Genomic DNA, 13,535 nt, shown 5'->3' with positions numbered 1-13,535 from the left:
ATTATTGTTTTTTGAGATTATATATATATATATATATATAACCCATTTCATTTATATAGGCTTATTCTCCCCAAACCAATCCAGGACATGAGCGTAAACTAAGGCAGCACAAGTATTTAGTAATCATGTTTCCGCAGGAGTACATGCATCAGTTGGAAGCGATGAGATATGAAGGTTTATTTTTTGATGATATGTATCCTATTTATAATTTTGCAGCATTATATTTAACTTATGTTTTTTGGGTTTAAACCTAAATGACCTTCCTTTAGTATGAAATAAGTATCAATTTTGCGTTGAAAGGTGAGACCCAATGTGAAATTATTATCGCGGGCAATTATATTCCCATCGACAACGCGCGCGTTATCTATGCAAAAATCTTCCAATGATCGAAAAAATGACGATGCGCGTATTTAATGAAAATTGAACTAATCCAAACATAGACGTATTTTTCCACACGCACATCCAATATAGACGTATTTTTACACAAACTATAATTAATTTTTACGCGCATTTATATATGTTTATACAGATGCGCGGCATCTATACACGTTCAAGATAAGTATGGAGCCATGGGCGCGCGGTATCCATACAAATTCATGATAACTGCAAAGTTCTGGGTGCGCGTTATCGATGGGAAAATACGGTAATTTATGGAAATTTAAGCTACGCGGCAATGATGTGACGCGAGCATCTATTAACGGAACGATGTAAAATACGACATTCGTTTTGTTGTAAAACAGCGTCCTCTTTGAGCGGGTTTTCCAAAGCTTCACCAAAGAAAATGTAGATGAGACATTTTATATATATATATCATCCTGCTCCTTGGTTACAGCGCTACAAATTTTCACGTGGCAATGCTACACACTAAATACACCCTTCGTAATAGGGCTATTTCTGGCAGTGTGATCGTTGATTTCCGAGTTCCGAGTTCATAGTCTCCGGAGGTTGTTTATAACACAAACGTGAGAGACGACCGAGCCCGGACTGTTGGAGCTGGACGCCAGCTATAGGATGCCCGGCCTTTAGCTTTTCCATATCATCTTGCTATTCCATCCTTCCGTGTGCATATCCATAAAAAATAGCAGGCGGTGTTCCCCCACGCAGAGAAGCCTCTGTAACGAATTTTGAGTTAACTCATTCAAACATCGGGATTTTAGTGCTCAAGCCGAGTGCCTTGTAAACCGTCACCGAAAAGGTGAGGTAATGTGTGTTATGCCTGTATGTAAGCCCTGTTTTTAATTGCTATCGCTTTGTTATGGTGGAAATTTGTGTCGAACTTGGTTCGCGGCTTCCCGCGGATATGTATGTGTTGGACTAAGCTTTATTAGCTTTAGGGAGGCATTACTCCAGTGATTTTTTTATGTAGGGCAAGGGTTCAGACTCTTATAATTTAAGTTTTTAATTATTGTTTCCGTTATGTTGCTATGCATTTTAACTAAGAACATTCGTGAAATCACAGAATTGTAGGCGTTTTATCTTGTGGTGACCGTGCGACTGTTTACAAAATTAATTTATTAATATTTTATTAGCCGCAGTTTGAATTCCACTCCTTTGTAGACGTGTCGGGGTAGTTCATAAAACTTTGCCCATCGTTTATTCCGAGGAAAATCATTCAAAATGTGCTGTACATAGAAAAAATATTTTGACCACATGGTTGGTGTTTGATTTACCATGTAAACGGAATCCTAAGTAATTATATTTCTCACGAACTACAGTACCTTATCTGTACTTAGCAAATTTCTAAAACTGTTAATTAATTTAATGTAATTAAAGAAGAGGTCGAAGTGTCGTGGATTTTATTCTGTTCAAGCAAAAATATTGAAATGGTCGTGTTGTTTGTTGTGAATCGAAAAACTCAATTTTTAAAACTTTCATAGCGGTAAATCTATGTCATACCTTCCAACCAAATTCATATTTTCATTCAGTAATTTGAATTTTAGCTGGAATTTTGCTTCTTTTTACCGAGTAATTATTTTTATCTTACAGTGAACAGCTGCCGAGCGCAATGGGGAAAATAAGGCTCTTTCTTCTCTTTCTTACATTGAAGTTATTGTCCGTGATCGTTGTGAGAACTTATTTCGTGCCTGATGAGTATTGGCAGTCCTTGGAAGTTGCCCACAAACTGGCTTTTGGGTAAATATTTTCTTAAAGGTCAACTGGTGTGTTGTTGGAAAGATTGTATGCTTACAGTAGTCGAAGGTATTCATAGTAATTGTACTGTGGGGTAATGGTTAAGCCATCGTTTTTTTAAGTTCAGGTAGTGAAGTCACAGCTTTCAGTTTGAATTGATATGTAATCATACTAATCAAGTGCTTATGACTGAGTGTAGAGACATTTTTTAGCATACTATTAAGGATAAGCCACCCCAAGGAAAATGTTCATCGATCAGTGTTAGTGCACATTAAGGATTTTTACCATTACCACTAAATGTGAGGGTATATGGAAGCTTGTTTGTTACCATGTAAGAACTGAAAGAGCTAAAAATTATATTTTGTGGAATAGGAATTACTTAGTTTTCACCAGAACCTTTGTGTCAGAAATTAACCTTACTTTTAATTATTTATATGCATTGCAACGGTCACTATGGTTGGGTGTATTAGGTCACCAGCTATTATTGTTATTGGTGTGTGTTGGATTTTGGTATTATTTTATTTTCAGCTAGTTCAGTTGGTCTTTCAAAATGGTCAGAGTGAAGATTTTGGGCCACACATAGGTCTCTGGCAAGATGACTATAACGTTTATGCTTCTGGTTCAAACTTCCCCGCTGGTGTATGCACTCACTACTCACGCAATGGTTGGTGGTCCCCGGGGTTTTAGTGAGGGGCTGTGGGTATGATGAATATCTAGGGGGGCCATGGAAATTTCATACTAAATTAATGTGCAAATTAATTTCTTCCCATTTGTGATTCAAAGGTTCCAGATTCTATTAATCTTAACATTACTAAAACGCATATAGAGGAAATGAAATAGATTTTGCTTACTGATTCTTATTTTGTATCGTCCTGGTTAATAATTCTGCATTCCATTTCTTCGACCCTGTCTTCCGTGTTGCATCCTCTTAAATCTACTCTTTACTCTTCATTTTTTTCCAAATTATGAGTTGAATCAGCATTCGTTCCCCGTGCGATTTAATCATGCTCTTCTTAGGAGCAGTGGTACATTTTGGGGAGGCGACCAATGGCCGAGGTCATTTGCACCGTTAGGGATGGATGGGAATGGAGGAAGGGTGGAGAGAAACCCTGCTTTGGCATTAGCCTACTTTTAATGAAAGGCACTAAGGGGTCAACAGTTACATGTCCCGTCCTAAGGACGACGCACTCACATCAATGTGCTCTCCACCAAGCACCTCAAATGGGGATCAGGATACCACTGAAAGAAGTCTGCCTCCTCCAGGATTTGAACCCGGTCCAAGCCAATAGGTTAGCTACTCCACCATCCTGATCCCCTAATGCTCATCCCAAATCTGTTTTCAAGCATAATATAGTCTAATTCATATCTCCCTAAATCAGTCATTTTCCATGCATAAAACACTTATTGTAATGTTTCGACCTAATTTTTGTTGGATAACCCCCGTCTCCGTCAGGGTTGTATTGCTTCCCCACGGTAATTTCTCATCCCTAAACCATAGTCTACCATCTTTTCCCTAACTGTTGCCAACCCTCCATCACTATCAAACGTTTCTCTCCAGGAAGCACCAGCAATTTTTTCTTCTAATTGATCCTATCAACTTCTTCCTCCCTATGAACATTTGGTGGTATGTAGATCTGGAGAAACATTGGTTTGCTGGCTCAGCTTTCATTTCTACCAATAATATTCTATTACTTTTGCTTATTACGATTTAATTATGAATCATCATGCTAAACTAAAAAAATATGTATTTCAATGCAAAAATGTCAGAATGTAAAAATCATTTGCCTTGACCGGGATTTGAACCCAGATCCCTCAATGTCGGTGCTTTAGCCAGTTAAGCTATCAAGGTATCCTCTTAAACTCTAAAGTTTTGTGAGCTTTAAAGTAACAAGATGTTATAAAGAAATATTGTACATGCAATGGCACAAGCATTGTCACATTTAAAAGTTACTGTTGCGGTATCTCCCTGAGTTTCTTTGGAAAAAAATATGTGCTGAATTACTCAGCGGATAATTGCAAATGAATTAGTTGATGAAAAACTGTGGAAATGGCAAAGTTTGTTTCAAACAAAACATGAATAGCTGTTTTGAAATCATTCATTGAATTAGTTTCAAAGTTTATACATCAAACAGGCAAAAGTATTAAGAATTGATTATGGTATAATAGCATAAAATATTTTTACCTGAAGCAGAGTTTGAACCCAGATACCTTAATACCCAACTGAGAGGTTTAGCCAGTTAGGCTGGCAGCATACCAAAAGGTCAGCGGTGGGGTTGTACAAGTTGGGTGGGAAAAAATTCATCATCCTGCATTAAATGGTTTGCATAATAGAGTGGGGTCGAATTGCCATGGGAGACCTGCCTGATGTCGGAACGCGTGTCAGACCAGTGCAGATATGGGAGTGTGGCGCACTCCTGGCACATGGAAAATGCCAGGTGTCTCAGATAGGTATCAGATATATTATGTGTAGGTACAGATTTAGGAACAGCTTGATGAATTTGCAGTTTCACGGGAGCACGTGCAGGCACTGATTACCATTTACTAGTTATGAAATGCAGTTTCTGATTCAAAAAGATAAGACATTTAGGAAATGGAATGTGAAAGCATTTAGTGGATTGACAAGGAAGGAGTATCAGCAGGCTGTGTAGGAAATCATGAGTGAGGGAAAGGAGCAGGGTGCTATTGAGGAAAAATGGAAATATATCAAATAAAGATATCTCAAACCACAATAGAAATCAGAGGACCTGTTAATAGGAAAAGGATAAGGAAACCATGGATAACAGATAAAATGATTAGAAAGATAGTTATGAGAAGAAAATGGAAGAATGTACATACAGAGTTAGATAAAGAATTAAATAATAAATTGAGACCTAAAAAATAAGAGTAAAAGAAGCGTGGTGGAAGATACAGTGCAATAGGGCAAAATTGGTGTACTATACAGGAAGGTTAAAATACTGTTGAGAAGTGAGAAGGGAATATCTTTGTTAACAATCTGTGGTAGCTCAGGAAAAACACTTGTTGAACCAGAAAAGATCAAAGAGAGATGGAAGGAAAGTATAGAAGAACTATGATAAAAAACTTGAGATAGGTCCAAGGGGAGACCGAAAGAATATGATGTAAATGATGATAGCTTAGGTCCCGGCTTACTTGATAGTGAGATAGAAAGGGCATTAAGGGAGATGAAATCAAATAAGGCCGTGGGGGTAGACAACATTTCTGAAGAACTACTGAATGGTTTATGAAATTGTTGGGGGAAGAGTCTTAATGGACTAATTTTTAGCATTTATGAGAGAGTAATTAGGCCGGTAATTAGATACTGATCTCACAACAGTTATGACAAAACAAAAAGAGAGAATGAAGCAGGAATGGTTGCAGAGGAATTTAATAGGAAGATCATATCAAGCAATAAAGACGAACATAACCTGAGGGCAAAGTGTACATACAAAGAACTAACTTGTTCCAAAGAAACTGCGGGAGATGCCGCAAGAGTAACTCTTAACGGATTCATCTGCTAATGTGCATTTCTATGCAAGAATTTCAGAGTGTAAAAATCATTTGCCTTGACCGGGATATGAACCCGGAACCCTCAGTGTCCGGTCTCTCACAAGGATGGACTTGCTCGATTTGTCTTCTTTATAGTAGAGTGCCTTTTCATGTTGTCAAAACATAACAATTAGGAAGAATCATTATCTTAGAGGCCAAGGGTGAACACAGATGTTAAAAAAATTTGATGGCACTGCAGAAAAAAATTTGAAACCGAGGGAGCAGAGCAGGACGTACGGTGGCATATGTTGATCCGCAAATGAGGCCTGCCGACTACGATGATGTACCATGCACTGAGAACCATGCTGAGGGGTCAACACATTTTATGAATACCATCTACTTTGTGGTGAACAATGGAAGCGGTCATGTTGATTACTTTTTGTATGTTGTACATTACTGAATGTGACAATGGCTTACTCTCTCTTTTCCACTTATTTTTTTCTCTATGTAGGTATGGCCAACTTACTTGGGAGTGGAGTGAAGGCATTAGGAGTTATATATACCCAGCATTTATTGCTGCTCTGTACAAGGCTCTGGAGTTTTTTGGTTTGGACAGCAGGGAAGCCTTGGTAAGTCTGTTAATGGCAGCTTAATTAAAAAATAGACCTTGAAGGATGTAAACTCAACTTTTAGTGATTGTTGTTAATCTGAGGCTTTGAGAATGGCAAAGGCACAAGAATTTCCTTTGACTATTAAGTATAGGGAATGAAGCGAAGGTTATGAAAGGTTGCTCACCCTTTTAGTACCTGTTCGGTGTTCCCTGTTGAGGGTATATATGGCTTTCTACCAGTCACGTTTTACACATTTTCATCGGCATACCATCAATGAAAGCAAATTACAATGACTCAGGCATGGCATGGCATGCTTTGACCCTACTAAACAAGATAGTATAGCATCCGAAGGGACTACCTTAATAGCAGCATACATACTTCTGCTCGGAAATGTGCATGCTCTTCAATAAGTTTCAAAGCAGCATTGTTGGGTAAATGATCAGATATTGTCAGTATCACTTGGGGATATTATGTGAAAGCCATAAGGATATCAGTTGGGAAATTCCTTTTATTGTCATGAAACTATTATAGCGATCTCGATGGCTATACTAGTTAGATGTCATGAACATGGCCCTGTCATTGGCTAGAAAGGGTACTAACCACATGTTAGAATGAGTTACTTATCTAATCTAATAATGCAAATAACTTGAGCATTTAAGTTTTAGTGCTGGTGGTAAACCTTCTTTTATCAGTAATCCATGTTTTGATGGTTCCATAGGTGTAACTAGTTATGTCTTAAATGGCTAAGATCTATGCACCAAAGAACTCTAATGTTGTATTTGAGGAACTCCCGATTTGGAGTGACTATAGACCTCCAAAATTGTGGAAAATTCATTTCAAGGGAAGTATTTCAATTGAAATCAACAGACCTATACAAAACCAAAGTAAAACCTGCATTTCAAAATTATTGTTATTTACAAAATGTGTTTAGTCATACCAAAGACAGGATAAAGGAACACAAAAAATTGGAATTTAGGTATTACAATTTGACAACTACAAATGCAGTTTATACTATATATTGACTATATGTATATATTATATTGACTGTTGCAATCAAAGGTGAGGTTTTGTAAAAGTTATGCTTGAACTGTCAATAAGATCTTTTTTTGACTTAACATAAACGTCTCTCATGTATAGGTTAACTGTAGATTTCTTTGATTGTAATTTTGTTTTTAAAAGTTAGCTTATACTTATTTATCTAGGGTAGTTATTGCATTTAAGTAATTAATACTGTTATATCCCAGTCACACACGAATTACAGTTTAATACAGTTCTTTCCTGCTTTTGGAGGCACAAGTTTTAAAACTGAATATCTCAAACCTGAAATCGCCATAAACTGTAAAATCCAACTAATTAAGCATTAATTTTATTGATAATGAACTTGAATTAATGGTAGAAAAATGTGATTTACCTGTAAATTTCCCTGTAGTTAGAGACTTTTGCACACTTTTACTTTTCTATAAATGCAGTGGCATATATGTATACACTATTACCATTGGGGTTATAATTACCATGCATGTTTAAGGATTAATTGCATTGCAGCTGTATTTACTTGTTTGGCATTATTAAGATCTTTGGTCTAAACTTTTGACTAGCACGCATGAATGTCTCCTGTTGTATGTCATTCATGAATACACACGTATCTCACAGGTTGTTTGCTATTTTGGAAGTGAACAAGTATATGCCAAATTAATTTACAGAAAGTAAACCAAGATTTTTACCATTCATTATTTTGAGGTTATGATTCAATTTTGGTTTTTGAACCTGAGGATGGAATAGAATTTAGTCTTCTATTGTCTGATGAAATTGAATGTTGATCTTCTCACCGATGAGTTTGCAGGACAATGATTAGCCCTCGAAGAGTTTGATAGTAAGCCAGTAAGAATTGAAAATAATTATTTCTCCCCATATTATCTGGTCAACTAAATTTATAATGGCCCTAGTAATTAGGAATAAGTGTGACTAAAAAGACATTTATATTATCTCCTTATAAATTTTCCAGGAAACAATATATTGCCCAACATTCCTTTTATTTAATTAATATTTTTTATTTTTTTTAGATCTTGATTCCCAGAATATTCCAAGCCATTCTGAGTAGTGTCTGTGACTATTATTTTTGGCTTTGGGTTCGAGATCAAACTGGTACCAAAGGAAACTGGGCTGTTGTTACCATAGCTACTTCTTGGTTTTGGTTTTATTGTGGGTCCAGAACAATAATCAACACTATTGAAATGGTGCTCACTGTGTTTGCACTATCCTCCTTTCCATGGAATGAAAAGGATGGCTATGGTAAGTTAATAGATTTAAGCTAACCAGATGTTTACTTACTTACTTTCATTCACTTGCAGGCATTCCCAGGAGTTGGAGTTGTGCTATGTACGAGGGTGGTCATTCAGTGGAAAAGATTAGGAATGACACTTTAGTTTTGTCTTGATGGCAGAGAATTGTTTTCTTTGCCAAACGAGAACTTTTTCTAGAGTTCTTCGCTCAACTGGTGCAATAAGGATGCATGATACTCTCTATTTATCATTTGTCCATTTTGCGATTAATCTATGTAGATAATTCTGCTTCCATCCCAAAAGGGTTTTATCGAAGCCAGATTGTCTTATTACCCTAAGAGCAAATGCACCACCCATCTTGCCGAGATGTTTTTCACCTTATTTTTTGTGCAAGATTGAAAGCACCGTACCTTATGACATGCCTGTGGCTTTAACTATATCATGAACTTTAGTCTCTCTAAGCCATGCCATGGATTTTGCCAGTCATTTCAGAGGAAGTCGTTTCAATTGAATGTCCCAAATGATGTTCTTCATTTGCGGATGTATGGCCACATTTAAACTCATTTACCCAATTGTAAACAGTCACAAACACAGGAGCAGATGTGCCATGAACTTCATCCAACTCGGCTTTGATCTCTTGTGGAGTTAATCCTCTCAAATAGAAGTATTAACCCTTGATTGTCCGCTCATGCATTTGCATGTGTTTTTGTCACCAGTATCAAGTGGCCGCTCAGGTATTAATATGTGCTCATGAAATCTTCACGTTTTCGCCCACCGGTGGACTAACTTGGAACTATTAAGACCTATTTCTTTGATTTTTATAAGTCTAGAAGCTTTTCACGTTATTTTTGTGAAAGTTTAAGGTGTTTGTTTTATTGTTACCCCTTATGCAATCATGGCTGTGGAGACCAGAAGGAGAATGAGCAAAAATCATATTTTAAACTGTTTTTGCCATTAATTTGTCTGATGTCCCAAGTCATGGAGGAACTGATGGAAGTCCTGACAAACACAATAACGAAATCCAAAGTGACAGTGATGAAGATTTTGTGATTACCAAGAAAACTGTTAGTGCTCTACTTTTGTAGTATTCCGGTGATCTTGAAGTTAATGATAATAATGATTCGACTAGCATGACAAGTGGCAATGTTTTATTTTGGTTGGAAAGTGAAATTATTCCTGCTTTAGAAACATTTTGCTGGCATACCAGGTGTGAAATTTATGCCACATGATCCAAAAAATGTGAGGGGCATAGTTAGTTTATTGATTAGGAGTGACCTCTTTTCAATGATGGTGGAGCAAACAAATCATTATGATGAGCAAAATGCTCATAAATATAACGCAAAGAATCTCGAAGCTTGAAGTAGCACAATGTAACCATTGGAGAAATGACAAATGTTTAGGATCGGTCATCCTTGTGGGGCAGGTGCTTAAAAACAGAATAAGTGATCACGAGACACTGGGCCCTCCCTCCAACAGAAACACGCATTGCACAATGGTGAGAAAGACCACTAAGTGGTCAAAGAAGACAGTGCTGTACTCGTTGAACAGTGCCTCATTTAATTCTTTTAGGGAGTGCATGTGTGGAGCTCACACATGCAAATGGAAAACAAATTGTGTATAAAAAATTCTTTCATGAAGTTGCAAGACAGTGGATGAGTCACAGAGATACAGAGGAGCCAATCTCGGACACTCAAGAGGGAAAAACATTCACATTTTTCCAACGAGGTGTACTCCTAAGATGGACCTGGTGGGAGGACTTTCAGTGGAGATTAAAGAGCATAAAGTAGTTTATGCTGGGAGCAAGAAAATTCTTCACAGACCTTGTAAAGTATGTGCAACCGAGAAGTGAAACCCACTTAACTTGTGGCTTTTGTTGTGTTCCACTTCATAGAGGGACATGCTTTGAACATTATCACAATCTGGTTAATTTCTCTGGTGTATATGCATTTAAAATTTCATTTAAAATATTCAATAGTTCAGGAGTTGTGCGTGCTTTATTGAATGCTTGTACCTTTCATGCAGAGGCACAAAAAGTGGCCGGCCCCTAGGGCTGGTAAATTTAAAGAGCACCAGCACGAAAAGTGTTAATCAATACACAGAGGTCATTTTTTTTCCATATTTCGAAATAAACAAAAGTTTGTTGCTTTAATGGACTATGATGATGAAATCACATGATGGCTATAGCTGACACCATGATAGCAGTCTAATGAGAGATAAGCCGTATTAAAAGCAAGCCTTTTCCAATACCATGAGTGTTGACACCATGAAGATTTTCCAAGGAATTATCAAAAGAGTCGCATGTAACAATAAATATAGGAAAGTCAAAAGAATTTACTAAATATTAGGTGTTAGGATATGCTCGTTACACATGTAAACCACCTTACCTGTATATTATTAAGAACTGTTTACTGGTCAATATTGGGTTTTGGTGGTTTCACTACCTAAGCACTGCCATATTTCAAGGCACCACCTATCATGGAACCAAAGGAAAGAGCCTGCGTCACACGAAACCCCTCTTCAACTCTGCACATATCTCCTACATCTCTTCATTCCATCCTACATGCCCATCCTCTCTTCCCTCCACTGTCGTGCCTCCCCAACTTCCCCTGAGGTCACAGTCTTTAACATTCCACTGCCAATCATCATATTACAAGGGCTCTCTATGAAGTAACCTCCGTTATGCTATAAAAAATACACGAATAGGCACAAAAAAGTTATTATTTTCATCTCAAAACTACATATCTCTACTATTTTTATACTTATTCATCAACAAGATTTAAACTTTGCCGTTTCTCTGAATTAGTTTTCAAATTCCTTCAGAATAACATTCTGACACCTGAGATATCAGCCAACCTGTGATGATGGCATCTTGAAGTTCCTTGTCGAAGTGAGCACAAAACATGTGCAGTAGCATAACTTTTCAGTCGTGTTTCCATGCAACAGAGTCGTAGAAATCTGAGGATAAATCCAAGGATTCCGATATTATAAAATGCCGGTTTACACAAACTTTTTCATCAATTTTCAGGTGCAATGCATTGTTCACCATAGACGGTGGTGGCCACTTCTGTCATCATCATCATGGACATTTGTCCCTTCACTCGTAAACGAACGACATCACTGACATATTCAACTCTTGTCAATCATCACATTTGGTCCATAGAGAGCACAAATTTTCCTATGATGAATGTCACCAGCTTTGAAGTTTTTTTTTTAATCAGTAAGAACCTTATCACTGAACTAACGTCGCATATGGTGTGAATTTCAATTGAACTGTTCATTTTGACTGGCTGCTGCAAACAAACAACAAGCCTTCCAACCACTGCAATTAAAGGCGTATTGGCCTAATGGGTGCGTCAATACAGTGACCATTTGGCTCTCTCCACACATCCTCACGCTACACGAAAATGGTAATTACTTTCTGTACAGCCGTCGTATTTATGCGTACACATATTTTGGGGTACACAGAATCATTGACTTCATAAATTCATAGCTGAAGGACTTCAGGTAGCAGGACATAAATGTGACCATGCCAATGTGTACTGAACCACTTGCAAATGCAGCAAGGGAGGGGCAACATATGGATGGGAATACAGTTTTGTTGCACACATTGGTTAACTTGTGCTAACCAGCACCAAAATCTCCTAATAAACTGGGCGTGCAGTAGAATACCCTGGATTTTCTATGAATGAAAACTTGGTTTAAAAGTAAGCTCCAATTGACATAGAGCATAAATGAGGTGATCATTATTGACTTCAATACTTTCTTTCTGAAGTATGAAACAATTTGGATAATAATGAAATGAGATAAATGCCTGGATAGCAGAATTTTAGGTGTTTGGGTACCTATAAAATTATTATGCATAGATAATTTTCTTGTAACTCTGGCCATTACAGAGGTTGAGAATTGGCTGCATGAGTTTTAATGTTTCTCTTTTCCCCTTAAGTTGGAAGGTCAACATTTCTGGTTCCTGTCGGGTTGGCCTGTGTCATGAGACCAACAGCATTTGTGGTTTGGCTTCCTTTCTGCCTTTATCACTTGTCTCGAGTATCTAACAAAACTGCTGTTATTTTAAAAAAATATTTGCCTATTGGGTAAGTTGTAATTTATAATGCTTACATGATTTATGTCACATTAATTGTGTAATTTCTTGAATTTAAGTTGACATTCTCCTACCTAAAGTAATACTTTCTTGTGCTTGCAGTATCCTCTCCATTGCTCTGTCAGTATTAGTTGACACATACTTTTATGGAAAATTAATATTCACGCCATGGAACTTTTTTATGATGAATGTTTTCAATGGTGTTGGTGCATTTTATGGGATTCATGGATTGTATTGGTACGTATTTTGTGGTTTGCCCGTCATACTGGGAGTCAACCTCATTCCCTTCCTGTATGGGGCATGGAGAATTCTCAAGAACAAAGAGCCAGCCATCGAATCAGTTCTCCTATTTGGTATCACCTGGACAATCTTCTTGTTTAGGCAAGTATAGTTCTCTATCAGGTTTTGTAAGTGTTTGGAATTTCTTTCATTAATAAAATGAAGGAAAATGTCCTAAAAATTTTGTAAACTAAATTATTGAGTAATGACTTTGAGTGCATTGGGTGTGAGTTTGTGTGTATGTTTATAATATCCATTTGTATTATGGCTCTGTGTGGTGAAATTGGTCATATATTCAACATGAATTCCATGGGTAATTGTGGAAGATGTGGTGTTCATCATGGGAATAAAAAAGGAAATTCAGTGCATAGGTTACTGACCGAAGGAGCTGTGTGTCAATCATGGGGAAAAGTAAATTGAGGGATTGTGTATTATTTGCAACCCAGTTGCACAGATACATCTACATTGTTGCAAGAGATTACCTTTGCCCTCTTTCCCCAAGGACAGTGGTTTACCTTGGAATGTGACCTTTGAGGCAGGGGATTCAATGGCAAATACCCCCTACTCTCGACCAATTTACATTTTTTTTGGAGGTCAGAGGAGCGGTAACCTTTATGCTATCATGACAACAGAGTATTGGCAATAGTAGGCCAG

At 37.3% G+C, this 13,535-nt stretch overlaps 1 protein-coding gene across 1 annotated transcript in view; it reads left to right on the top strand.

Annotated features, from left to right (window-relative positions):
- Positions 1–1,021: 1,021 nt before the first annotated feature.
- The window catches only part of PIG-B (phosphatidylinositol glycan anchor biosynthesis class B), a 30,484-nt gene continuing 17,970 nt past the window's right edge, over positions 1,022–13,535 (top strand). Inside the window, exons 1-6 of the mRNA XM_071582546.1 lie at positions 1,022–1,195; positions 1,987–2,133; positions 6,125–6,242; positions 8,285–8,513; positions 12,447–12,594; positions 12,705–12,983. Of these exons, the coding sequence (XP_071438647.1) occupies positions 2,006–2,133; positions 6,125–6,242; positions 8,285–8,513; positions 12,447–12,594; positions 12,705–12,983 (902 nt within the window). The 5' untranslated portion in view covers positions 1,022–1,195; positions 1,987–2,005. The remainder of the gene's footprint in view (positions 1,196–1,986; positions 2,134–6,124; positions 6,243–8,284; positions 8,514–12,446; positions 12,595–12,704; positions 12,984–13,535) is intronic.

This window comes from Hetaerina americana, unplaced genomic scaffold (assembly GCF_022747635.1).
Source record: "Hetaerina americana unplaced genomic scaffold, ioHetAmer1.1.p SCAF_119, whole genome shotgun sequence".
NCBI lineage: Eukaryota > Metazoa > Arthropoda > Insecta > Odonata > Calopterygidae > Hetaerina > Hetaerina americana.
This window is presented reverse-complemented; position numbering and strand designations above follow the sequence as displayed.